Source organism: Talpa europaea, assembly GCF_964194135.1.
Source record: "Talpa europaea genome assembly, chromosome: 2".
NCBI lineage: Eukaryota > Metazoa > Chordata > Mammalia > Eulipotyphla > Talpidae > Talpa > Talpa europaea.
The window spans coordinates 79,513,790-79,539,904 of record NC_140068.1 but is presented as its reverse complement, the minus strand read 5'-3'; the positions used below and the strand labels follow the sequence as shown (position 1 = coordinate 79,539,904).

The 26,115-nt window shown below is 35.9% G+C and overlaps 1 protein-coding gene across 1 annotated transcript in view; it reads left to right on the top strand.

Moving 5' to 3' along the window:
* The window catches only part of MLIP (muscular LMNA interacting protein), a gene marked incomplete at both ends in the record, with an annotated part of 218,554 nt that overhangs the window by 92,771 nt on the left and 99,668 nt on the right, over positions 1 to 26,115 (top strand). The window contains 2 exons of the mRNA XM_084258824.1: positions 8,941 to 9,096; positions 12,071 to 12,457. Coding sequence (XP_084114950.1) covers positions 8,941 to 9,096; positions 12,071 to 12,457 — 543 coding nt within the window. The remainder of the gene's footprint in view (positions 1 to 8,940; positions 9,097 to 12,070; positions 12,458 to 26,115) is intronic.

The following is a 26,115-nucleotide window of genomic DNA, read 5'->3' as shown; positions in this document are numbered from 1 at the left end:
TTAATTTATCATGTGGTAAAATGACTCAATGAAGAATCATACTTCCTCTGCCAAGTTTTTGCCAACATGCATAAATACTGCTTTATGTTTGGGGGAGGTAATGGTAAAAGGAAAAGATCAAGATACAGGAAAAGAGTCTCATAGTTGTTTAAATCCACATAGAATAAAAAAATTGATCGAACCATTGGCAAAAGACTGGGTTTCTTTTCCCGCAGGAGCTTATTCTCTAGAACTTTGAGATGAGTGGTCTCTAGGATATATTAATGCCACCCTTTGATATTTGGAGATTGTGTATTTACTCCATTTCTATTCCCCAATGAGTAACATCAAGAAATACCTTAATTCAAAGTTTTTGGTGATTTAGATCTGCTTTTCTAGTCTTCACCTTTTTGTTCTCATTTATATTATTTTCCAAAATTAGAAACAAAGGCATTTAAAGGAGCTGGAAATTTTAAACATTTGTATGACATGGAATTGTCTTTACACACTGAATTTAACTGCAATTCTCACAAGAACCCTATGAAATAAGTACAGCTCCCACCCACATTTCAAAGACCAGAGGACTGAGTCTTTGAAAAACTGGCTAACTCCTTCTAGATCCCAGACCAGTGAACAGTCTGACTCCAGGGCCCCACCTTTAAGACTGCACCTGCTGCCTGCTGCTTACTGATGGCCTGATAGCTGCCTCCTTTCAGGCTCTTCTCTGTGCTTGAAATGAATGCTTTTCAATTCCACCTTTGTATGTTCCCATCCCCTCATCCTTCTAAGTGCAACCCATATGACACTTTTTCCTTGAATTACTCCAGGTGGCTATGGTCCCATTACTCTCCAAAAATTCTTCAAAGTATTTGCTATTCAAAGTGTCACAGCCCCAAAGCAAGGCATCACAAGGGAGCTTTTTGGAAATGTGAATCTGAATCTCCCACCCAATGTAAGATACTGCATTTAAATAAGATCTCCGGTAGCTTATATGTAAAGTTTGAGAACTACACTATTGGACTTTTTTTTGTATTGTATCTCTATTGTGGATGAATGTATTTCTGTGTACAGACCTATTTTATATATTCAATTGGACTGTAAGCTCTAATTAAAGGAAGATTTTTTTTTTTAGGTATCCATAATTGTACATAGCATAAAAGAAGGCACATAATTTGTTTTGTGGTATAACATAACACTTAGACTTAGAAATTTTTATCATTTCTAGGTCAGAAAGTATTTGGAATAGTTTGCCCTTGGGTGCTAATAGAAGCACCTTTTGTAATTATTTTATTTTCCTAAATTCAGGCTTTTGAAAGACTGGAAATATTAAGAGGCATCTTCTAGATCCCTAAAATCAAAATTTTTCTTTCTGGAAAAGCCTTAGGTCTATAACCAGTCCTTGGAATAGAACATCTTTCATTACCAAAGCACAAATATAGATACTACAGTTTGGGGGAAAAATCAATACTTAGAAAATAGAGATACAGAAAGCTCAAGACTTCTATCATTGTCATGTGTAAAATTTGAGATTTATTTCTCTATCGACAGGACACTTGCTGTCTTCCAGGAACCTTGGAATGGAATTTTGTTTTGAGAACTGTTTGATTCCAAGCTTTAATCTGGAGCTAATTTGTTTAATAGCAAAACTTCAGTCACTACAGATGCTCCTGTATCATTACTTGCTATTTATATGCCAAGGACCAAAAATTAAAGCTATTGATTTTTTTTTTAAATATCACTGTGGTTTCCAGTTCTTTATTTAGACACAGTGTTTGCATGTATTTCTATCTCTAAATGTTCTCTGCAAGTGTGTCCAACTGATCACTGAGATTGACAGATGCTTGGGCCCTTCAATCAGCCTTCTCTCCGCTCACAATCTGGCTCCTCTCTTCTTTTCCCAGAATGTATAATTGGAATACATGCGTGAAAAGAAAAGAGGGCAAACACATATAGGTTGCATTTTTTTTTTTTTCATTTTTACTGGCTCCATTTCAACAGTCAATATGACCTCTTATAAAGTTCCAAGTCTAAAAATTGTGGAAACATAAATCTGCTCTTTAGAGCTGACAACAGTTTTAACTCAGGGAGGATTCCACTTTACCTCTTTTTAGAATTCCTTTTTTTTTTTTTTTTTTGGTGGGTGAGTGTGTGTGTTGTTTTAGTGAGAAGCTCCCTTCCCACCTCAGTCATTGGTTTGCTCACTCCCTTATGTGATGAATCAATGCTTCCAGAACGGGGGCTTCCGAGTGACTGCGGGAACAATTACTTCCAAATGAACTCGTGCATCTTAGCAGGAAGCTCTCAGACCACACCCCAGGTAAAAGGAAGTCTTTGCTTAATGCTTTCAACAACTTTTAAAGGCTGCGCACTGTGGTGTTGGCTGTAAGAGGGCTTGAGGGAGAGCTGCCCGGGTGTAGATAAATTTAACTGTATTTCAAAATGCAATGTTATCTGCGGTTAGTGGAAAGGGCGAGCAGATAAAGGCAAAACTGCTTACTAGAAAACCAAAGAAAATGCCCAGGACTGCTCTTGGTGTAGTGTTAATGCTAAGACACCCTGTAATGCCTCTTCTCAACAGGAGGCTAGTGGCCATCTGCAAGCGTGGGTGTCAACATCGGAAGAGAACTTTCAGGGAAATAGAACGAACGAAGGCATTGCAGCTCCAAACTGAGCAAGGGAGCTATAGCCTGCACGACATAGGGGAAACCCATTTTTAAAAATTATTTTTCAGCTGCCTGGTGAAAAGGTGACAGTCTCAGAGATTTGGAGCCTTTCAAACCATATTCAATTCTTTTAAAGTCTAATTTCTATTATTAAAATAGTTTCCAAAGGATAGAAACTAAGAAGTGTTTTTAAACGGCATCGACAACTGAAAGTGTTAATTGGCATTTAACAAATGCAATGGTATTAACATGCATCTGTTTCTGCTTTGTGTGGAAAGTGATTTTTCATCACCATAGCAATTCATTTCTGGGTGCCTCTGGAACAAATATGCAGTGGTTCTTTTTTCCCCTTGTGAAACAAGGGAATCAGAGGTCTATTGGATAACACGTGGTTCTTCAAAACTGCTGCACAATGTAGCTACTATAAATTTTGAATCTTTTTCCAAATGGAATTCTGTGCAAAAAAAAATTCTGTACATCCTTGGTATGATAAAAGGATACTAGGGTAAAGGTGAGGAAAAGAACCGCCTGCTAACACTGTCCTGCCAGCTTAAAAGCAAATGCCAAACTGTTGCCCCTTTTGTGGTTGTTGTTCTGAGGATATATGTGTAGGCAGGAATTTATCCCTGATCTTGTTCTCTAAGAGTAGCTTAGGAAGAAGAATAAATCTTTAGTCCTGTTAGATTCTCTGTTTTATGTTACTCTTGAATGTCATCATGTATTGGTTTAACTAAATAAAATAAAAATTGTCCTAATACTGAAGAACTTTTCTGTAGGAGATGGATGTTTCTGTGGGAAAATGTAACAATGAAGTAGGAAATAATATTACTTATTTTCAGTTGCTTTTCTTGTCAACATGGGGTAATATTTAGAAATTCCTTTGAGAGCATTGTTATGAAAGCACACCTTATTCATTGGTGCATCAGTTTTGGTCAAACTTCATTTCTATATTATTCACTAAAATTATAGCTCTTCACCTTTAAAAAAGCGATAGTTAATGATGTGTCAATAGTAAAGATCTATTTGTGTTTTAGAGATAAAAATTCCATTGAATTCAACAAATTGGGCAAGACTTTTAGAGAAGCAGATTTTTATTATTGTATAGGCTTTAGAAGGCAAAGTCACCACCTCTAATGATAGTTATATATATTTCATCACCATGGGGCATTTATGCTCAAGTCTTACATGTATAAATTTCATTTCAAGAGAACCTAAAATCTGTGGTTATCATGTGGGGACATGGGATCACGCCTACAGAAACTGCAATGAGGTTTAATCTTACCTCTTCTTTGAAAGAATCATCTTAACTTTCTGCCCAAATGAAATTCTATAATGAAATAGCTGACGTGCTCTCAATGATTTCGTTGCTAGAACCCTTCTCTATCCATCATGATATTAAAGAGGTCAGCCATGTAAAGAAATCTCCATAGAGGATAACTCCTCTAAAATGTATGTTGTATGTTGCTGATAAGACTAGTTTGCCAAATCTCACAAGGGATCTAATGTTGCTTCATACAAAAAGTGTTATTATTTTCTGATGGTAAACTGTAACCTGGAAATTATGACTTGACTACAGAGGGGAAATGCATTATTTATAAACAGAAGAGAATGTTAAAAAATTACAGTGAACTTGAAGAGTTTGTATATGTTATACATAGGTATATGTATTTTATATACATATATAATACATATTCAATATTACTTATAAAAATATGCATTGTTTCTAGAAAGCATAGGTGTTTTAGTTTTTCTTAGTTACTAGAAAGTTATACCATATAATTGGTGGTCCAAAGTTATTCAGGGAGTTCTGTGATTTGGATGAAATCTCTTATGATGAAATATAGTTCTCTTTGATTTTGTGTATACAAAGAAAATATCCATTTAATAATTTAGCCCTAGATGGTTTGTTCCAGGTACCCCCGACCCTACTCTCTTATTATGCCATAGTGCTATCAGTCTCTTTCCAGTCTGACCATTTTGTCACCCAGCATAGCTTTCTGTCTGTTTTTTCCTTTTAGTAAGGATGGCCCTCTTAACATTCTTACCTCACATTCTTTGACTTTCACAAACTCAGTGCCCTTCTTGTTCTTCATCCCAGATTCTCAACTGAGGGCCGAAGACTACACCTAAATACTTACCTAGAATCACCAGACTTCTAATCCCAAGCTTTCACATACCATACGAGGACCCCCAAGCTCTTCTTTCAAGCACTCATCAGACTATCAAATCAGTAGAAATCTAGTCTCTTGGCTCTGAAAGTTCTGATTCCTCACCTATCCAAACTGAACTCCATGGTTGACAATTTGTCCTACTCTCATCAGTTAGCCTCAATTTCCTTACCCTGGTAATACCTCTGTCAAAATGATCTCCAAACATCAGTTCTATAAATGCTACTTTATAGAAGTTGCACTTTCTCTGTTCTTTGATAGGAAGTTGAGTGTCCCGGGAGAGTATATCAAATAACCAAACTAACGGTTTCACTATAAATTCATAGATTTATATTTGTGCTGGGCCGCAGGGTAGTCTGTCAATCCTGTTATCTGTTTGTGGTCAAGATTCTTCCCTGATGCTGTTCGTGATGTTCTAGATTTGTCTGTGTTTCTTAAAATCCCATGTCACCTTTGCTACTTCTTCATGGTTACTGGATCACTTAATGTTAGCATTTGAAGGGTTTAGTTGGGCTCCTTTTCTTTTCATTTGTGCTTATTCTCCTTGGTGATCTCATCTTGCCTGGTGGTTAAAATACCATGCATAGGTTAACAATCCTAATAATTTTATCTTTAGTACTAGCTTTTCTGTAAACTTGACTTCTATATCCACATTTCTACTTAGATGAATATTGGACATATCAAATTTTATCTTTATTCTCAAACCAGCTTTACCTGTGGTTTCCCCCAATCTAGTAAATAATATCATTTCTTACAGTCATTCGGCTAAAAAAATTGTATTAATCTTGACTCATCTCTCTATCATATTTCACATCTAATTTTTTCAGCAAATTCTGTTTTTCCTTTACAGTGTAACCAAAATCTTAACACTTATCACTATTATTGTAGCATCCTGTTTGACTTAATATTCTCTCTTCATAGGTTATTGCAATAGCCTTATAGCCAGTGTTCATAATACTTAATATTATTGAAAATACTCTATTTTTGACATATTATTATGTTTATGATCTCTTTCCACTGGAATGTAAATTTATTTAGGGTAGAGATTTTTGTTCACTCTTATACTTGATTAGAGCCTGACATTCAGTAGGTATTTGATTAGACCTTGAATCAATGGAAGTAAGTGAAATAAACAAGTTCAAATGAGAGTTCATTTTAGGAGAAGCATAGTAGCAGGACTGAAGACCACACAAAAACATAAAGATACAGGTGAATAAGTAGATATACTCATGACTATTTTAGAAATTCTCTTCTGATTACTTCAGTGATCTTAGTAAAATGAGAAATAAAGTCATCAGCTCAGAATAAGAATGAAAAAGAAGTTATTAGGGGTTTGGAGAAAGAGGAAAAGACATATAATTTCTAGGTGAGTGGGGCAGTGAATAGGCTATGGAGTTATCATATGATTATAGAGGAGCTTTGAGCGGCCTGCTTAAGCCTGTCATATATTTGAAGTTAAACCAGTAAGTATGATTGTTTGATTTCCCCCAGTCACATTTACCTCTGCAGGAATAGGGTAGGGTAGGTGCTAGGTGGGGGTTACATTTATTGAGGGCTGTGACTCACACAAATGAGAATAGTGATATGAAAGAGGACAAAGCATTTGAAGGGTTGGCATGTGAGTAATTGTGGTCAAATCAGTCATTGATACTTATGAAAATAAAGAAGTACAGGAAAACATAATTTTGGAAGGATTTAGAGATTTTCATGCAGGTGAGGTCTGCTAAATGTTGGAGTTGGAGTCCTAGAGGGACTTGTATAGAAAGAAAAGGAGTGAACAAGAAGAAAAAAAACTATATGGAGGGGATGTGGCCATTGGACTAGACTATGAATGTGAGAGGCAAGGAAGAGGAGAGTTCAAGGATACACAATAGTGGAAAATCTGTCTGTGGAATATTATATTGGGTATTTATAAAAATCATAGAGTTAGAGTGAAATGAAACGGGTTATGGAATCTTTAAAGAAAGAACAGATAACTGTGACAAGGAGAGATATGAAGTGCTGTAACCTGGTGACATGAGAATTAAAGTAGAAGTTTTTAGATAAGAGGGAAGAATGGTCCAGAAGCAGGATGAACAAGAATGCAGGTACTTCTATTTCCAGGCCGACTTCCAGTGTGAGATAACACAGTGGCCACTGAGAGAAATTCTTGTGAGACAGAGTCCTTCAGAGGCAACCAGGTTTAGTTACTAGAAAAATTTTTAGAGAAGAGGTTAAGGATATGGAGGATGTTTGACTGAATCCCAGAAAGTGTACAATGAAAAGGTTTCAAGAGTTGGAACAGGGTACAAGTGGGGGAAAAAACTAGGCATGTGCATAGGACAGAAATTGAAGGATGACTCAGAGACTTATGTTTCTCACAGGGACTGATGTGACCAGGTGAAAGGCATGCCACCACAAGGCTTTAGGGGTCCAGACATAGAAAGGTGGCCCAGCAGAAGGGAGAGTGCCATGGGGTCTTGGTAGGACCTATCATATTTCCTGTGACAGAGGCATGAATGTGGCAGAGGGGTGGTGTAACTCTAACTAACACTCACCTTTCCCCCATTCCACCATGTTCATGAGCTTTTCTTTGTCTTAGTTAAATTTCATTGGTCAAAAAGGAGGCCATGTTCCTTGTCTTGTTCCCTTAATTTAGTTTGCCTGCTTTCTCTCGGTCTTTGCTCTATTTTACTCTCTAGTGGTTCTTTTTTTTTTTTTTTAAGACTTATTCATTTATACATGCAAGAACTGGGGTACAGGCCAGAGGTGTGGGGCCCAAAGGAATCACCAGACAGAGTGGGGAACAGAACAGGCAGACTGACTGAAATATACTGCTAAGGGGAGCAGCAGGTGAGACTGCTACTGCACTATGTGGGTAGCTCCCTGGCCAGCCGGGGATCGAACTGGTGCTGCAGAGGCTGCAAATAGCTTCACAGTGCTGTGCTTAATCCCTTGTGCCACCAGGGAGGCCCTCTCTAGTGGTTCTTTTCCTGAGTTCGTAGTTATGTTTGAATCTTCCACATAACACCAACAACTAAGGCATTGCTTTGACTCTGCTCCTCTCTAACCACTCTTAACCTTTCTTGTTACATCTAATTCAAATATGAAAGGAAAATCTGCAACAGTGCCATCTTCTTTTTCTCCTTTCCTATTTAGTTCTAAATGATTGCTCTTGGCTTTCTGACCTTGTCTCTAGTCTTATGTCATTAAAAACCAGAATTATCTATCTAAAATTCTTTTTTTTAATCTATCTAAAATTCTAATGTGACTATGACAGTTCCCAGTGTATAGTTATAGTGCTTTAATAATTCTCTGTTGTTAATTGGACAAAATCCATGCTTTATCCAGCCTCCGCTGCTGCTTTTTTCCCATGCTTTTACTGTGGTTTTCTCAGTCTGTGATATCCTTATCTTGTTTTTCACTGAGACTTAAATGTCAGGTGTTGCCTTTCACAGAGATTTCCAAGTTGGGAAAGCACCCCACATCACTTTTCTGTTAGTATTCTGTGCAAACCCTTTTCCTACTTGTGAGTGGTCTATTGATTCTTTCCTATTTGTCATTGTATCACAAGCTCCCGAGTGCCTGCCACATAGTCAATACTTAAAATTAGTTTTGAATGAATAAAAAATGATTGGAGAAAAAGGTATATCCTTGAGAGCAGGTGTGACTATCCTGATAGCCAGTAAAGCATACTTTCAATTTAAAATCCATATTTTGGCATTCTCTTTAATGATAAATATTGCAAGTTTCTTGCTTGGTTGATAAATATGAGTCAAATTGAACCTCCCAATCTGGGGTTAAATGGGTAAAAGTCAATTTTGAAACAGACCAGATGCTGTGTTTGTGATGGGTCTACTGAGGTCGAGATGACTGGTAATATTCCAGCAGATCAACTTTTAGCCCTGCTGTTACATTGCCCTCCCCTACAACAGGATCTTCCTTGGGTTGAATTGCTTGGTCTGATAATATGGTATCATAAAAAAGGGATACACTGGGACTATTTTTATAGCTGTTTTCTTTGGCAACCATACACATGATAACTGTACGATAGGCAATTTATCAAAATAAATGAGATAAACGTCATGTTATATAGAGTGAAGATAAACCTTTGACAAAACTGAACATCTAATTTATTACATGTCTCATAGGTCTCTCCTGGTGATTCTGAAGCCAAACCTCTGATCTTCACATTTGTCCCCACTGTCAGAAGACTACCAACCCACACTCAGTTGACTGACACCTCTAAATTCCTTGTTAAAATTCCTGAGGAACCAAGTGATAAGAATCCAGAAACTGTAAATAGGGTAGGATTATTTTTATTCTTTTTTTATATCAAGCCATTAATATTAAATTATCCATAAATAATGATTCAGAAATTTGTATGAATGTTTATTTCCTCTGCCTAATGTGAGACGACTGAAATCTAAGGTTGGCTAAAAATATCATTATGTGATAGGAACTTAAATGTTACCAAATCCCAGGTTCTCTCTAATAGGTTGCCTTAATCCTTTTGAGTTGGCATCTGATTGTTTGCTAGTCACATGACACATTCTACCTCCTGGCTTCTCTCCTTCTCCCAAATGTATCTTAAAATACTAAAGGCAAATTTTTGAAAAGTTTGCATTTATCTTGAACAAAAATATGAAACAGTGAGATGTTATTTTGAATGCAGTAAGTTAGCAGTGTTAAAAAAATGTAATACCCAGATGTTAGGGCAGTTGTGGAGATACTGGCATGCTTATACTTTGCTACTAGTTTTGCAAATTTGTATAATTTTAATAGAAAGCCATTGTCTATAATCATAAAACTCCTTATAGCCTTTCATTAATATAGCTCTTATAAAAGTATCCCAAGGAAATAATACAAAAGAAGAAAACTTGTATGCAGGAAAGTAATTAGGGGAAAATAAAAAGAGCCTATTATCTTAGAATAAGAGAAAAGATAAGAATAGGGTAATACATCACATCGACAAAGCTATAATTGCAGTAATTATATAATCCATGACAATGTTAACCTTAAAATATCGAGTGATAAAATAGGTTGTAAAATTATATTTATCTCCTATTATGCCTCTTTAAAATGAGGTCAAGACAGGAAATGCAATTAAAACAAATAAGTAAGCAAACCTGAAATTGACTTGTGTTAGAATAATGACATTTAGCTAAAAAATATATTTTTCTTTAGTACTCAGAGAGGGCAAGTGGAAGGGGAGAGATAAGAACAAGGAGGGAAGGAAGCTCAGTGGACTGTGGTGATGGGTTTTGGGTGATTTGGTGATGGGTAAACTATGGTGGCAATACCTGATGGGGGTATCCAAATATTATCTCGATGAAAAATAAATTTTAAAAATAAAATTTAGAAAATGTGTTTTAATGCTGTCTTATAATAAGTAAAATGTGATTTAGGGGAACTTTGTGCTGTTTTTGAACCAGCTGGCAGGGGGTCAATTAATCTGATTCACCTTGTTTATGTGAACATATCTTATCTAGCAAGTGGTAATACATGTGTCATCCTAGGATTTTTCAATGCTATTAAGTAATTTCAAAGACTAGTGGGGACAAATTATTTCAGAGAAATCCTGATTTCCTGAATAAGTCACTTACAGGAAGTTTTTCTCTAATAGTACTCAACTACATATATCAATATTAATGGAATCCATTGTTAATAGGTGCTCTAAGTATTTGGGACAGTAGATAGGTGAATCATTCTTGGGCGCAAACCTCCAAAATATCCTAGGATGATGACATTCATCTGCTGATTGCTATGATACACACATAACTATAACTGAAAGATTTTCCTTTCTATTTTTAAAACAGTTCAATATTATAATAGAAAAGGTAAAGAATTCCTTGTTCATTTATATATTTGTCAATAATTTGCTGAATACACTGTGTATTTAGCAGTTGTGGGATTGGATTCTGAGTGAATAAATTTGACTCATGTAAGTTCTTGGGGAGGCAGACAATGAAAAAAGTGAAAAGTCTATACTGGAATCTCAGGTGGTAATAAATGCTGTAAAGAAATACATTAAAATAAAGGAATGAGAATGATAGGTTATGAGGGAAGGGGATTATTTTAGATAATTAATAAATGTTTCTAAAATTAAGTTCAAAATAGGCCATTTTATTTATTTTGTTACTTTACCTAATATGCAGTCTGACTTTGAATCCTTTTATTTTTCATTAAAATTTCTTTTCAATTTGTATTTTTGTTACTGTATAGTTATTATCTCCAATCAGAGACAATTTGTGTTTTATCTTGATTGTATCATCATTAGCTGACAAAAATCTGGAATGGATATGTAAAATCAACTCCTTAGTTTAGTTATATTTCATCAATGGTTTGATAGCTACATATACACAACACACACACATTAGCAAACATTAAATTGACTACCATAGTTGAAATTTAATTTCTTTAGTGTCTTCTTTAACTTCTACTTCAGAGAAATGTTCAATTTAAGAGAAGAAAGTAATCATAGTGTAGTTCTTAGTATATTTTAGATATCAGTCCATTGTCAGATGTATGGTGTGCAAATAATTTTTCCATTCAGTATGGTGTCTTTTCATGGATAGTTATGGTTTCTTTTGCTGTACATAAGTTCTTTAGTTTGATGCAGTCCCAGCTATATATGTTCTCTTGTGTTTTCTTTGCTATTAGGGATGTACCCCTAAAGGCATCACTACAGCTTGTGTCATGAAATGTTTGCCTATGTTTTCTTCTACGTATTTTATTGTTTCAGTTTTTTACATCCAAGTCTGATTCATTTTGAGTTGATTTTGGTGTATATTGTGAGACTGTGGTCTAGTTTTATTCTTCTGCATGCTGCTACCCAGTTTTCCCAGCACCATTTATTGAAGATTCTATCCTTGTTCTAGTACATGCTTTAGACTCCTTTATCATAGATTAACTATCCATAAATATGTGAGTTTATTGCTAGACTCTCAGTTCTGTTCCATTGGTTCGTATGTCTGTCTTTATTCTAGTAGAAGGTTGTTTTAATTATAGTGGCTTTGTAATACAGCTTGAGGCCTGGGAGTATAATACCTCCATTTTCTTTCTTCTTTGTCAAGATTATGTTTGCTATTCAGAGTCTTTGTGATTCCATATGAATTCCAGTAGTTTTGCTCCAGGTCTTTGAACCATGCCTTTGATATTTTTATTGGGATTGCATTGAATCTGTATATTTATGCAAGTTAACTTTTTTACGTGTACATGCAAATAAGAAGCATTTATCATACCAACATCAATACTCTTATGTCTTTACATTTATTTCAGTCTAATTCCAATGAGTACTTGACCTTGAATGCTGGGAGTCAACCAGAGAGAGACAGAGGGACACTGATTTATCCTTCAGAGGTCAGTGGAAAGATTTCACAAGAAAGAGGTTTCAAAGCAGACAAATCTCAAGGAATGCAGCAAAGTGACCTCTTCAAAGCTGAATATGTCTTTATTGTGGACTCTGAAGGGGAAGATGAAGCTACAACCAAGAAAGCTGAACAAGGTCCCTCAGTGGGAATGGGCACAACAGTTACTCGGCCCAAGTCTCTGCCAATCTCCTCCAGTTTGGCCTCTGATGTAGTTCGCCCCAAAACTCGGGGTGTAGACCACCAGGCTCCATCACATCCTGAAATTCCTCCTGGGATGCCCTCTCAGCAAAAGCAGGTAGGTTTTTGCTCTTGTCATAGGAAAAAATAATTGTTAACATAATCCTTGTTGTTGGAGACTGTCTGAAAAGGCCTTCCTATTCAAGTGATATAAAAACTCTCAAAAAAAATGTTAAACCAAAATCACAAGATCATAAATCATCAGAGTGTATATATAGAATATACTCATAAGACAGAAAGGATTGTACAGTTATACTGTGAGTTGGCTGAAGAAAAAAAGTAAATCATTTAATGAGTGGAATTGGAGGAATATTACCTCATTCTTTTGACTCAGTCTTGGCGAAGGTTAATATTGGAAGTTTCTTAGGAGAGTATTTGGTGAGCTAGGTGCATCAGGAAGCACATTTCAGATATGAGAAGGATTCAGTGAAATGATATCAAAAGGATATTAGATATTAGATATTTACTTTCAAACTAGTAAAGGAACGCACTGGGAAATACGAGTATGTAGGGAAAATAATTCTCTTCCTCTCTGTGTCTTAAGGAAAATAACTATTGTGGTCCAGGAATTCACCAGGATAGGATGACCTCTGAAATCAGAAGATCTCACCCTAAAACCTAGCAGGATGGCTGAATGTTTCTTTGAAGGTGGTGAGCCTGTGGTGTGGTAGGAAAAGACCCATAACTGTGATGGAAGGAGAGGAAGGGGGGCTATCGGGAGAGAGGCATTTTTTTTTTTATTTTATTTTTTTTAATAAATTTTATTGTTATATTCCCCATACAATTGCAGCCCCCCCATTCTGACCCCAATCCCTCCCCTCCCACCCCCGCCCCCCTAAAAGTGTCTCTGGTTCATAGTTTTTTGTTGATTTTGATTTTCACTTTCTTATAGTTATTCATTTTCCTGGTCCCTTATTTAAGTTTTCTAGATTCCTGCTATGAGTGAGACCATCCGGTATTTTTCTTTTTCTTTTTGGCTTATTTCGCTGAGCATGATCCCTTCCAGCGCCATCCATGTTGCTGCAAATTGCATGTGTTTATCTTTTTTGAATGCTGAGTAATATTCCATGGTATATATGTACCACATCTTCTTGATCCAGTCATCTATTTTTGGGCATTTGGGTTGTTTCCAAAGCTTAGCTATTGTAAACAGTGCTGCTATAAACATAGGGGTGCAGGTGTTCTTTGGAATTGATGTTTCTGTGTCCTTTGGGTAAATACCTAGGAGTGGAATTGCTGGATCATATGGAAGCTCTATGTTTAGTAGGTCCAGAAATCTCCACACAGCTTTCCACAGTGGTTGGACCAGTTTGCACTCCCACCAACAGTGCAGAAGAGTTCCTTTTTCTCCACACCCTCGCCAACATTTGTTGTTGCTAGTTTTTTTAATATGTGCCATTCTCACTGGTGTAAGATGGTATCTCATGGTAGTTTTGATTTGCATTTCCCTGATGACAAGTGATGTTGAACATTTTTTCATATGCCTGTTGGCCATTTGCATTTCCTCTTCAGAGAAGTTTCTTTTAAGCTCTTCTGCCCATTTTTTGACTGGATTATTTTCTTTGTTGTTGTTGAGTCTCATCAGCTCTTTGCAGATTTTTGTGATCAGTCCTTTATCATTAGTGTTGGGTGCAAAAATGTTCTCCCAGTTGGTGGGGTTTCTCTTTGTTTTTGTTATTGTCTCTTTTGCTGTGCAAAAGCTCTTTAATTTGATGTAGTCCCAGCTGTTTATCTTTGCCTTCACTATCACTGCTTTGGGTGATGTGTCTGTAAAGATGTCTTTGATGTGCAAATCACGTAGTGTTTCGCCTATATTTCCTTCTATATATTTTATGGTTTCAGGTCTTATGTCTAGTTCTTTAATCCATTTTGAGTTGATTTTTGTGTATGGTGTGAGGTGGTGGTCAAGCTTCATTCTTTTGCATGTAGCGACCCAGTTTTCCCAGCACCATTTATTGAACAAACTTTCTTTGCTCCAATGCATATTCTTTGCTCCTTTGTCAAAGATTAGTTGACCATAAATCTGTGGGTTTATTTCTGGATTTTCTATTCGATTCCATTGGTCTGTATGTCTGTTCTTGTTCCAATACCATGCAGTTTTGATGATTATGGCTTTGTAGTATAGTTTGAAGTCTGGGAGTCTGATGCCTCCATTCCCTTCTTTTTTTTTCAGGAGAGCTTTGGCTATTCGGGGTTTTTTGTGATTCCATATGAATTTCATCAATAATTGTTCTATTTCTTTGAAGAATGACATTGAAATTTTGATTGGAATAGCATTGAATCTGTATATTGCTTTTGGTAGGATGGCCATTTTAATAATGTTTATTCTTCCAATCCATGAGCAGGGGATGTCTCTCCATTTCTTTGTGTCTTCTTCTATTTCTTTTAACAGTGTTTTATAGTTTTCTTTGTATAGGTCCTTTACCTCTTTTGTTAGATTTATTCCCAAATATTTGATTTTTTTTGTTTCAATAACAAAAGGGATGGTCTTTTTGATTTCTTCTTCTTCAGATTTATTGTTTGTGTATAGGAAGGCTACTGACTTTTGCGTGTTGATTTTGTATCCTGCCACTTTACTGAACTGATTGATGAGTTGAATTAGCTTTTCTGTGGAGTTTTTGGGGTTCTCTATGTATAATATCATATCGTCTGCAAATAGTGATAGTTTGACTTCTTCTTTTCCTATTTGGATTCCTTGGATGTCTTTCTCTTGTCTTATTGCCCTGGCTAGGACTTCCAGTATTATATTGAAAAGCAATGGTGAGAGTGGACATCCTTGTCTTGTTCCAGATCTTAATGGAATTGCTTTCAGCTTTTCACCATTGAGAATGATACTGGCTGTTGGCTTGTCATAGATGGCCTTTATGATGTTGAGGTATGTTCCTTGTATCCCAAGAATTTCAAGGGCTTTTATCATGAATGGGTGTTGCACTTTGTCGAAAGCTTTCTCAGCATCTATTGATATTATCATATGGTTTTTATATTTCTTTTTGTTGATGTGTTGGATAACGTTGATTGATTTTCGGATGTTAAACCATCCTTGTGCCCCTGGAATGAATCCAACTTGGTCGTGGTGAATTATCTTATGGATACATTGTTGGATTCTGATAGCTAAAATTTTATTGAGGATTTTTGCATCAGTGTTCATTAGGGAGATTGGCCTGTAGTTTTCCTTTTTTGTGTTGTCCTTGTTCGGTTTTGGTATTAGTGTAATGTTGGCTTCATAAAACGTGTTTGGTATTGTCCCTTCCTTCTCAATTTTTTGGAAGAGTTTGTGAAGGATAGGCACTAATTCGTCTCTGAATGTTTGGTAGAATTCATTTGTAAATCCATCAGGTCCTGGGCTTTTGTTTTTGGGGAGGTTTTGGATTACCATTTCAATTTCGCTAATTGTAATTGGTCTGTTTAGGTGTTCTATTTCTTCTTTATCTAGCTTTGGGTGATTGTAGAGTTGTAGGAATTTGTCCATCTCCTCTAGATTGTTAAACTTGTTTCCATATAACTGTTCATAGTAGTTACTGATTATTCTTTTGATTTCTGCTGTGTCCGTTGTGATTTCTCCTCTTTCATTGATGATCCTGTTTATTTGTGCTTTCTCCCTTTTTTCCTTTGTGAGCCTGGCTAGGGGTTTGTCTATTTTATTGATTTTTTCAAAGAACCAGCTCTTGGTTTCATTGATCTTTTGGATTGTTTTTTTAGTTTCAATTTCATTTATTTCTGCTTTGGTTTTTATTATTTCTTTTCTTCTACTGGTTTTGGGGTTTTTTTGTTGTTCTTTTTCTAGATCTTTGAGCTTCGAGATGAGGTTGTTTCTTTGCGTTCTTTCTTGTTTCTTGATGTGAGCTTCTATTGCTATATATTTTCCTCTTATTACTGCTTTTGCTGCATCCCATACATTTAGGATATTAGTGTCGAGAGAGGCATTTTTGAAGGAAAAAAATAAGACTTTGACATTGATTGGGTGTTTGTTTTAGTAAAATTATAAGATGACTTTGACAAGGCTTATGTAGTATGTTAAGAATGCAGTAGCTGGTTTTGGGGGGTAGATAGTGGATGTGGATCTCTTTTTGACAATGGATATGAGTCAATACCAGTATGACCTGTTTAGGATCTGCTAGCCCAGGCATTTGCAAGCATTCCAAATTAGTTGGGAGAACATTTGTATTGGTGAGTTGGCCTTTCAGTGCTATTAGGACTTGCAAGATTGTAGAGGCATCCCAATACCATCTTTATTTCTTCAATCTTTCCTGATTTTTCCTGATACTGTGATGGGTGTTATCATCAAACATTTGATATCTTCATATTGCTTTTTAGTGATAGAAGACTCTCATTGGGGTACCCGTACTCATGTCTACTGGCCTGAAACACTTATCTTGAAATGTATTCTCTGTGATTTTTTTTGAATATTCTATTCATATAATTAAATGTATTATCAGTAAGCAGTGATAGGCTTAGGCATTTATTTCTTGTCTCAGGAAAGATGATGCAATAGCTAAGTTGAAGATGTCAAAGTTTCCATAGTCGGGGGAAGATTGTTTGATCGACATGTATGTGTAATGATACCAACTATATAAAAAGATATTCTTAATTATTTTTATTTACTCTTCTTCAATTAATATGTTTACCTTCTGAGTTAGCCATTTATTGTGCTTTCATGTGACCAAATATATGCAGGTCAAACTGAGACTGAACATCCAGTTTGGAATTTTTTTCCGAAACATATTCTATAGAAGTGTGCCATAGTGTATGTCATCAGAACTCCCAATGAATAGGCAAAGTTTAACCTAAGTCATTAGTAGTGCCTTGAAGTCATGACTATCACTGATGGAGGAATACTGGATCCTGAAATGTTTGGGAATAGCAATTGTTTCTGTTTCCATTTTCTGTAATAAATCACTTGAGTGATTAATAATAGATCATCATGAAATACAAATAAGATGAAATAAAAATAGATGACTGTTATTCACAAATGTAAACTAAAAAGAAATGACTAGAACCCCTCCAAAGAGATGCTATGAGAAGTTTAATGCAGGCAGTGGTAGAAATGGGGTTCTAAAGAACACCCCATGATTTGATTACTTGGTGCAATGCAGTTAATTAAGCAAATTTCTCTTCTTCCTGGTAAAAATGTATTGAACTATCTTTAAATCAGCATCATCAGTCAGCATATTTTACTGTTCTTAAAAATGTCTTCAGATCTCAGCCTGGCCTTTAACCTTTCAATAAACTGGTCAAAATGTTTTTTTTTCCTATATATATTATGCATCTTTCTTCTTTAGTTCTTTTGAATCATCACAAAAGTACACACTTACCTTTCCATCATTGAGCTCTTGATTCCTCTGTATGTAATGCCTTTTTCTTTCCCAAACTTGCCACTATTTTGGTTTAGACTAGTTGATACTCTCAGTCCAACTTAAGTAGCACCTCTTCCTAGAGATAGTCTCTTAGGAGAAGAGTCAGTTGTCCCTTCTATCTTTGTCATTTTCCTTGTAGTTTTATAGCTTTTGTACAAAATCCTTACTATAATTCCTTTTAACAGGTTGTAATTATTGATTTTATTTTTCTTCCTCATTAGACAGAGACCAACTTGAACTCAAGGTCTGTCTTTGTTTCTTTCTGCATCGCTAGTACTCAGTACAGTGTCTTGTACAGAGTTGATGTTCAAAAAATATGTAAAAAAGCAAATAATTTGAAGTTCACATCCTGAAGTCTTTGCCCAGTTATTGACTCCTTTGTGAGGTCTCCTTTGGTTTCCTCAGTGAAGGCTAACTCTCCCTCAATATAATTCTGGTAGCTTTTTCCATATATCCTTTAAATCATATTCCAGCAGGTATTATAGATATTTAGGTTCATGCCTTATCTTTGCCTAGCATATTGTCAGGTACTTAAATATAAAGTCCATGTTAAATCCATTTTTATTAAACATTTTATTCTTTGAGTTGACTATTATCTTGACATAGTCAATATAGATATGGAAATGAATGGTAAATCAATAAAATTTGAGAGGAAAAAGAAACATACATATCAGAAAAGTCATTGGGTTGAAATTTTGTTCATTGAAGTAGTATGTTAAAGGAAAAGCATGTTTAAAAAATCACCAAACAGGGCCTCCCTGGTGGCACAAGGGCTGAAGACACAACCTATGAAGCTGTCCACAACCTCTACAGCAGGAGTTCGATCCCCGGCTGGCCAGGTAGCAACCCACATGGTGCAGCAGACCTCTCCTGTCTTGCCTGCTGCTCCCCTCAGCAGTGTATTTCAGTCAGTCTGCATGTTCTGCTCCCCGCTCTGTCTCTGGTGACTCCTCTCACCCTCCTGCACCTCTGGCCTGTACCCCAGTTCTAGTATACATAAATAAATAAATCTTTTTAAATAAATCACCAAACAATTTAAAATTTTAAAGTATAAGTCAAAATTAAAATGCTACATAAAATAATCTGTTGAATCAAATTCTTCTCAAATAAAATTTAGGAAAAAATAGTAATGATTTAAATGTTGACTTCTTAAATGTTGGTATCAAAGTCCAAGAATTATGTTACTACGAGATAATACTAGAGTAAAAGAGAGGAGACTATACACATATATACACAGGGCAATTTTTCTGAAAGATCTGTGATAAAGTTTAGAGCTAAGGCAGTAACAGTGGGAATAAGAAGAGATGTTTATGAGGGAGAATTAAATGGATTTGTTCATTGACAATATATGGAAAAATTAAATATGGATGAAATGCAGAGCTGAGGGAATTAGTTGAATGTTGACATCATTAACTGAGGAAAGAATTACTAGTCTTGAGAAGGGGTAGGAAGAAATAAAGCATCTTATGTTAACTTTTAAATGCCTGGTCACACTGTACAGTGGTGGGTAGATGCAGGTGGAACTATGAATCTGGGCCACAGAAGAGATGAGACTGGAGATATTTACTACTTAAGTTGAAGTAATGAGAAAGGAGATATTTACCCCTGGAGAAAAAATATGGAACAAGACAATATAATTATGAAAGTCAGAAAATATCAAACTGTGAGAGAAGAGAATTCAGTGAAAGAGATGCAGAGGAGAACAAAGAAGTTGGAGAGAAGGGTTTTGTGCAATGACAGTGAAAGGGACTTCCAATCCAAAGAGTAGTCTGTAACAGGGCCAAATAAATAAAACAAGTTATTTTTTATATAATATAAGCATGATATCTAGAAAAATATAAACAAAGTCAAATAAAGTGGGGTCCTAAAAATCTATTAAATCTGGAAGTTTAGGAGGGTATTTGGGGATCTTAATGGATATTATGTGAATGGGGTGATAGGGAGAGAAATTAAATTGAGAAATGGGTAGGAGGTAAGGAAAGGGAGGTCATGTGTTGGAGGGATAGTATGAGAAAACAGAAATGAAACAGGCAATTTATGGCCATGTTTCTCTGGGCAAGTTACCTGAAATTAAAATCATTTGTTTCCACATTTGTAATATGAGGTGATGATGATATTACCCTTTCTTGTGATGATTAAGTAAAATAATATATGTAAAGTGCTTCAAACAGTGCCTAGCCCATGGCAGCTTCCCAACAAATTATTTATTAAGAAGTTTGACATGACGGCATGTTTTGGGGCACAGGGTAAGGATCATGTGTAGAGTTTGGTTTTTACTTATTTGATCAAAAGTAGATTAAATGTAAGAACTGAGGAGAGGACATGGAAAATGAGATAAAAATTGACTGGAGTCAAAAGAGGTTCTTACATGAAATTCTAGAAAATTTGATCAGCACACATATTTATTAAATAGATTTCATGGGTCCATGCAAAAGGAACTACAATAAGGTATTTGGATGGAGTATTAGATATAGAAACCTTCTTTATTTATACACCCCCAAGTCTCAATTTTATAATGGTATACACAAATATGATGATGCCCACACATTGTATCACAACACTTTTTAAACGTGTCTCTCACCCCTGTATATTTGTGAATGCTGTGATGACAAAAACTGTTCTCACCATTGGTTCCCATCTCTTAACACTGCCTGCTCCTACCTGGAACTCTGTAGGTACTTACAAAGTGTCTGGTGAAAGAATGAATAAGTGAACAAATTGCCTCCTTTTCACATCATCCTGTCATCTGAATAGGGGGAATGGACATCATTATAGAGACTCCTTGATGAGAATCTACAGCTGAGAGGAACCACAAAAGAGTGTGTAAGAAAACCAGGGACTCCTGCCTAAAAGTACCAGGCAGAAGTGCGACTGCTCTGTCTGTTATTTATTAAAACAAATATCCATCACTTTTAGCCTTAGGAATTTAGAGATTGAAACTGACAAAAAGCTGGGGGGCTAACCTTCCATGTTGGTTTCTGCTAACTGCTGGGAACACTTGCTTCAAGTTCAATACTGTTTTCCTGGAAAATGGCAAGTTTGTTAAGATCAGTAAGAGGCCAGGAAGTAATGACCATCAGCTGGTTGACTTTCTAACTATGTGCAGAGCAGAACGTGGGGCCTGACAATGAAGAAAAAAAGTGAGTGCACCTTGCACAAGGAGATGAGGTGAATCAAGAAGTAACTTGTATTCTGGGTGAACCTTCTTGATCATGTAATTTCCTTGAGACAGTAGAATGCTTAAAAACTGACAGGTGCTTTTTCTTTTAATTGATGTGGTATGTGTGACCAAGCGATTTATTTTTTAGCAATCTTTTTCTAGTGATTTTCCCTCTGCCACCTCCCCATTTCACTACATACCTCAGATGAGTATGATTCCTACCTGCAACTTCTCTTCAATCTTTCATGAGTGATGCGGGCACACGTAGGAGGATTTTTCTGACTCAGTGGGAGGCCCTAGGTTCTGCTTTGTTGCTGGCAGAGTCCCTCTGACTTCTGATGGATGGCCTGCTGTTTCTTCTGGGGGAAATCATTTGTTCCATTACTCCACAGGGCGGAGGAAGCATTTATGAAAATCAAACTGCTTTGACAAAACCAAACTCCTTTAAAAGGGAGAGTCTCCTGAACTGACTGATGTTAGGACTCTTTTTTTTTTTTTTTTGCTGGTGAGATAAAGACTAAATTGAAAATCAGAGTAACTCTTGTCCCCTGTCCCTGCTCACCTCTACTGCCCAGGATCCAGGTTCTGGGACAGAGGAAGGAACTACAGTCACTAAGGCAGGTGATGAAACCCTCAGTGAGACACTACCTCCCGGCTCTGTTTCCTTCTGTTCCTACATCCACTATACACTTTATTTCTTCATTCCTTTGTGAAGGTAATATGTCAGGCATTAGACACTCGGGGTGTAGGCTTTAGAAGTACAGCAGGTCCTCAGATAACATTGTTTTCATTCCACATCCTTTTGTGAGAACATTAATGGGGGAAATATACCAATCTGAAACTGAACAAAATGTCATTGGAGGGTTGGGTTTTTTACTTTTCTCTTGAAGTTTCAATTTCCAAGAACCATGGATGACATTAAGGGAGAGAGGGAGCACCACTCAGACCGTGGGAATAGTCAAAGTTGTATCATCATAGAAGAGGGTAGAAGAATGACAATGAGTGTCTTTTTTGATCGCTGAGTAAGATTATGCTAGATGCCATTAGTCAGAAGGAAAAAGATAAATACCAATGGTCACACTTGCATGCGGAATATAGAGAAAATCAATGAAAGATGAAGAAAAATTCAGAACTAGCAAGCTGACCATAGAACTGAGGCATATAGCAAGGGAGAAGGCGGGAGGGGGACGGAAAAAGGGAAGGATGAACACAGGGAATGTGGTGATGGTTTATAGGTGATAGGGTGGTCGGAGAACTATGGGGACTACAGCCATGTAAGAAAAAAAATAATAAAAAAACTAAAACAAGAAGCGGATGGAAGAAGGCAAGGCATATGAAAAGGTCTCATCAAAAGACAGGAAATATACCAGGAGAGAGTAATGAAATGGAGGCCACAGATAAAGGAGGGAGAAATTGGAAATATGAGATTCTCTGGAGAAATAAGAAAAGATAAGGAATTGAAGTATCTATTGGGTTAAGGAAAAATTGTCATCTAGCCAGTGGCAATAATAGTTTCTGTGGTAGAGCAGGGGGTAAAAACTCTTAAGAGGTTAGAGACGGTGCATTAGTTTTCTATTGCTACATAGCAGAGTATAACAAACTAGTGACTTCAAAAATAACTATTTATTTTCTTTTGGTTTCTATAGGGTAGAGGTCTTGGCACAACTGATCTGAGTCTTTGTGCAGGATCTTACAGATTGAAGACAAGGTGTCAGTTAGGTTGCATTCTCATCTACTAGGGAAGGATCTGCTTGTAAGATCCTCATGTTAATAGCAGAATTCTGTTAATAGCAGAATTCAGTGTTTGAGGCTGTAGAATTCATGGCAGCTTGCTTCTTAAAGCCACCTAATGAGAAAAGGAGTCACTGCTACTTTGATGTACTCTTTTGTCCTCTTTTAAAGAGCTCACTTGCTTAGGTACATACCTGTTAGATGCCCATAGATTTTATTTACACCTGTTAAGTGAACTTAAAGTCACTTGATTAGGTGTCTTAATCACATCTGAAAAACCCCTTCTTCTATACCAGTTTCTATTACACAAGTCACATATTTAAGAGGGGTATATACAAGGGCATGATGCTTTGGGAAGTCCCTGGATGGTGTGTGGACCACACACAACAAGCGAAGAAATCAATAGAGTGACTGTATGGAATAGATGTGACTGAGAGGAGATCAGCACAGGCCTGGTGCAAGGAAAATCAGGGCCTGCTGACATCGTGGTATATGCCTGTGCACATATCTTCATAAGTTAGCCACTGCTGTTTAACAAACCATGCCAAAACTTTGCCTTTTCAAAGAACAATCATTTATTTAGCTCAAAAATTTGCCTGGGTGCCTCTACAAATTTGGGAGAGGTCCAGTGGATCTTTGCAATGGTTCACTGATGCATTCACAACCCAGCATTTGATTGCTGGGTTGGTAACTGGTACTTGGTTAGCTTCTGGTGTCTGGTTAGTTGTGATGTGGTCTTTCATCCTCTAGTAGACAAGCCCAGGCTCACTCACCTCATGCAATGTTCTGTACTGAGCTAGTCAGTAAGCTCCAGTGCACAAATGCTTTTCAAGCCTTTATTGCTTGTTTGATACTTGAGTCCCTTCTTATCCATGATTTTGTTTTCCACAGCTTCAGTTACATACAATAATATATTTTGAGAGAGACCACATTCACATAACTTTTATTAGAGTGCATTATTATAATTGTTCTATTATTATTGTTGGTCATCTTTTGCTGTGCTTATGCAATTATAAATTAAACTTTATCATAAGTACATGTGTATAGGAAAAATGGTATATTTTTGATCTGGTACTATCTGAAGTTTTAGGCAGGTGCTGGGAATGGAAAAAATTTCTTTTGGATGGGGGAGGTGGTTACTGTGTTTATGAATGCCCCATTGGGCAAAAAAATCATATGACCAGCTGAGATTAAAAGATGAAGAATAGGACTTTGCTTCTTCAGTACAAAGAGTAGAGAACTGTAGGCAATTTTACAATCCACTCCATGACATTTATTATTATACTTTTTAAGTTTGATCTAATTTATATTTATGCTAGGATGAGAGAAATAGAAAGAAATAGAAAAATTATGGGTACATAGTATTTGAGGGAGAACTTAAGGAATGAAATTCCTACAAGGCAAGAGCTCCTGTGATTCAAAGTACACAGGAAAGTTACATTTAAAAAAATGAAAAGCTTCATTTTCTTATAGAATAAAGGAAACACAATGAAGGTAGATCTAGAAAAATTTGGTTTCTTGGTAATCAAAATTTTCATTGGAGAAAAGGAATCTAGTTTGTCTGTTGAGTACAATGAGAAAAGTGATAAATAGATAGTATGTGTACAGAGTGTTAACTTTTTAGAAGACCTGTTGTTTAGAACAGAAGAGATCATGTTGTTTCCATCATTGTATTGTGGGAGTATATGATGTTGAGGTATGAAGCTGTACTCCAAAATTATATAGCTATGTAAACTAATATCAAAACATTCAAATTTGATTAAAATAAAAGAATATATAAACTAGAGCTAATAACACCTATCTTATAGTGTCACTCTACCATATGAGTGACACTAAATAACTGTTACTTTCCACAGGTGGTTGACTCTTAGTGCTGTAGTTTTTATTTAATATGACCTTCAATTTTGACAATATGCCAAGGTTATATTGTAGTCTATAATCTCAAGGCTAAGTTCCCAGAAAGAACAGTCCAATAATCATAAAATAACTAAGCATGGTATTAAAAATCTATTATTTAATAAAGTTACAAATTCAGATGGTTTAAAAAATAAAGGTAAAATAGAAAGAGGAAAAAAAAAAAAACAAGAGAGGAAACTGAGGTTCAAGTAAAAGAGAGGAAAAATACAACCAACCAACCAAAAAAGCTGAGATGTAGAGGACCCAGTTAGGACTATAAACCCTAAATTTTTGGTGACACTAATCTATAATTCCTTACCCAGATGATATGTGATTTAAGGAAAGGTGTTCTTTCTGCATAGAAACAGGCAAGTTCTATGTCACTCTCAACTCACATGCTTGCATAGAACAAATCTCTATAAATCAAGTGCAGTGACCCTGCCAATCACATCAGAGTTGTGTTAAAATTTTTTTATAGCAGCATTAAGGGGACTAGCTCTAGAAGCACTGTGGCAGTTGATGGGTTTGCTTGTTACCTAGAGTATTGTGAATATATTCCAGAGGTCAGGATTGGGTTTTTAGGAGAAAAGCAATTTGAGAATAACTCAGAGGAATGTGATAAGGTGGCTCAAGGATTCCAAAGAGGCCTAGGGGTTAGAAAACATAGCTCCTAAGAGGTGTTTGAAGCAAAGAAATCAAAAAGGATGAGAGAAGTGGTGGAGCAGACAAGAATAGGCTTGAGAGAGAAGGGATTAGAGTAACAAAAACTAGCAAATAGTGTAAGTGTTGTTAGTGGAAGAGGAAAAAGGAATGGAAATATTTTGTAGCCATCAGAAGAGAAATTTATTATCTCAGGTAAGGGATTTACAGGAAAAATTGTTCAGTGAAGGACCTATTCTGAGCTACTTGACAGGTATTCATTTGTTGTTTCTTCTTAAAGTTATTCATGTCTTTAGCCCCTCTTTAAAATAATTCTCAATGAGAAGAATTTAGGAAAATCAGTCTTTTTTGTAAAAAAATGTATTCCTAACTCCTATGAATTTTCTGAAAATATGATGCCATATTTTTATATTAGTATAAATTAATAAACTATCTGGATGTATTACAATTAGAAATTAATATATTGCAAACACTTATTAATATAGTACATAGAAAAATAGAATAAAATTATATGTAGATTAATATAAACAGTAACATTCAGTCTTTCTTTTAGAAGTTCTCCAATAAACAATTATTAAAATCAATAAAATTCTGAATTATATTACATAAAATATGTCTCAATGTAGTAGAATATTTTGTAACTAGCAGTCATAATCTTGAGAAAGTTGGAGTGCATAGTTTTATCCTCTAAAATTACAGCCCTATGATTTTAACAATGATAATTTTGTAGATAATCAGGATGAGTTAATATTTCTCATGTAAGTTGAAATTATTTAGAAACAACAGGACTGAAAAGGTAATGGAATTTTTTTGTTCTTACTATAAATTTGCAATATTCTTTACCAAACAGCTGTTGTATAACATATAAAGATATTATGCATGGTCTTGAAATGTCTTTATTCCTTCTGTGAGGAA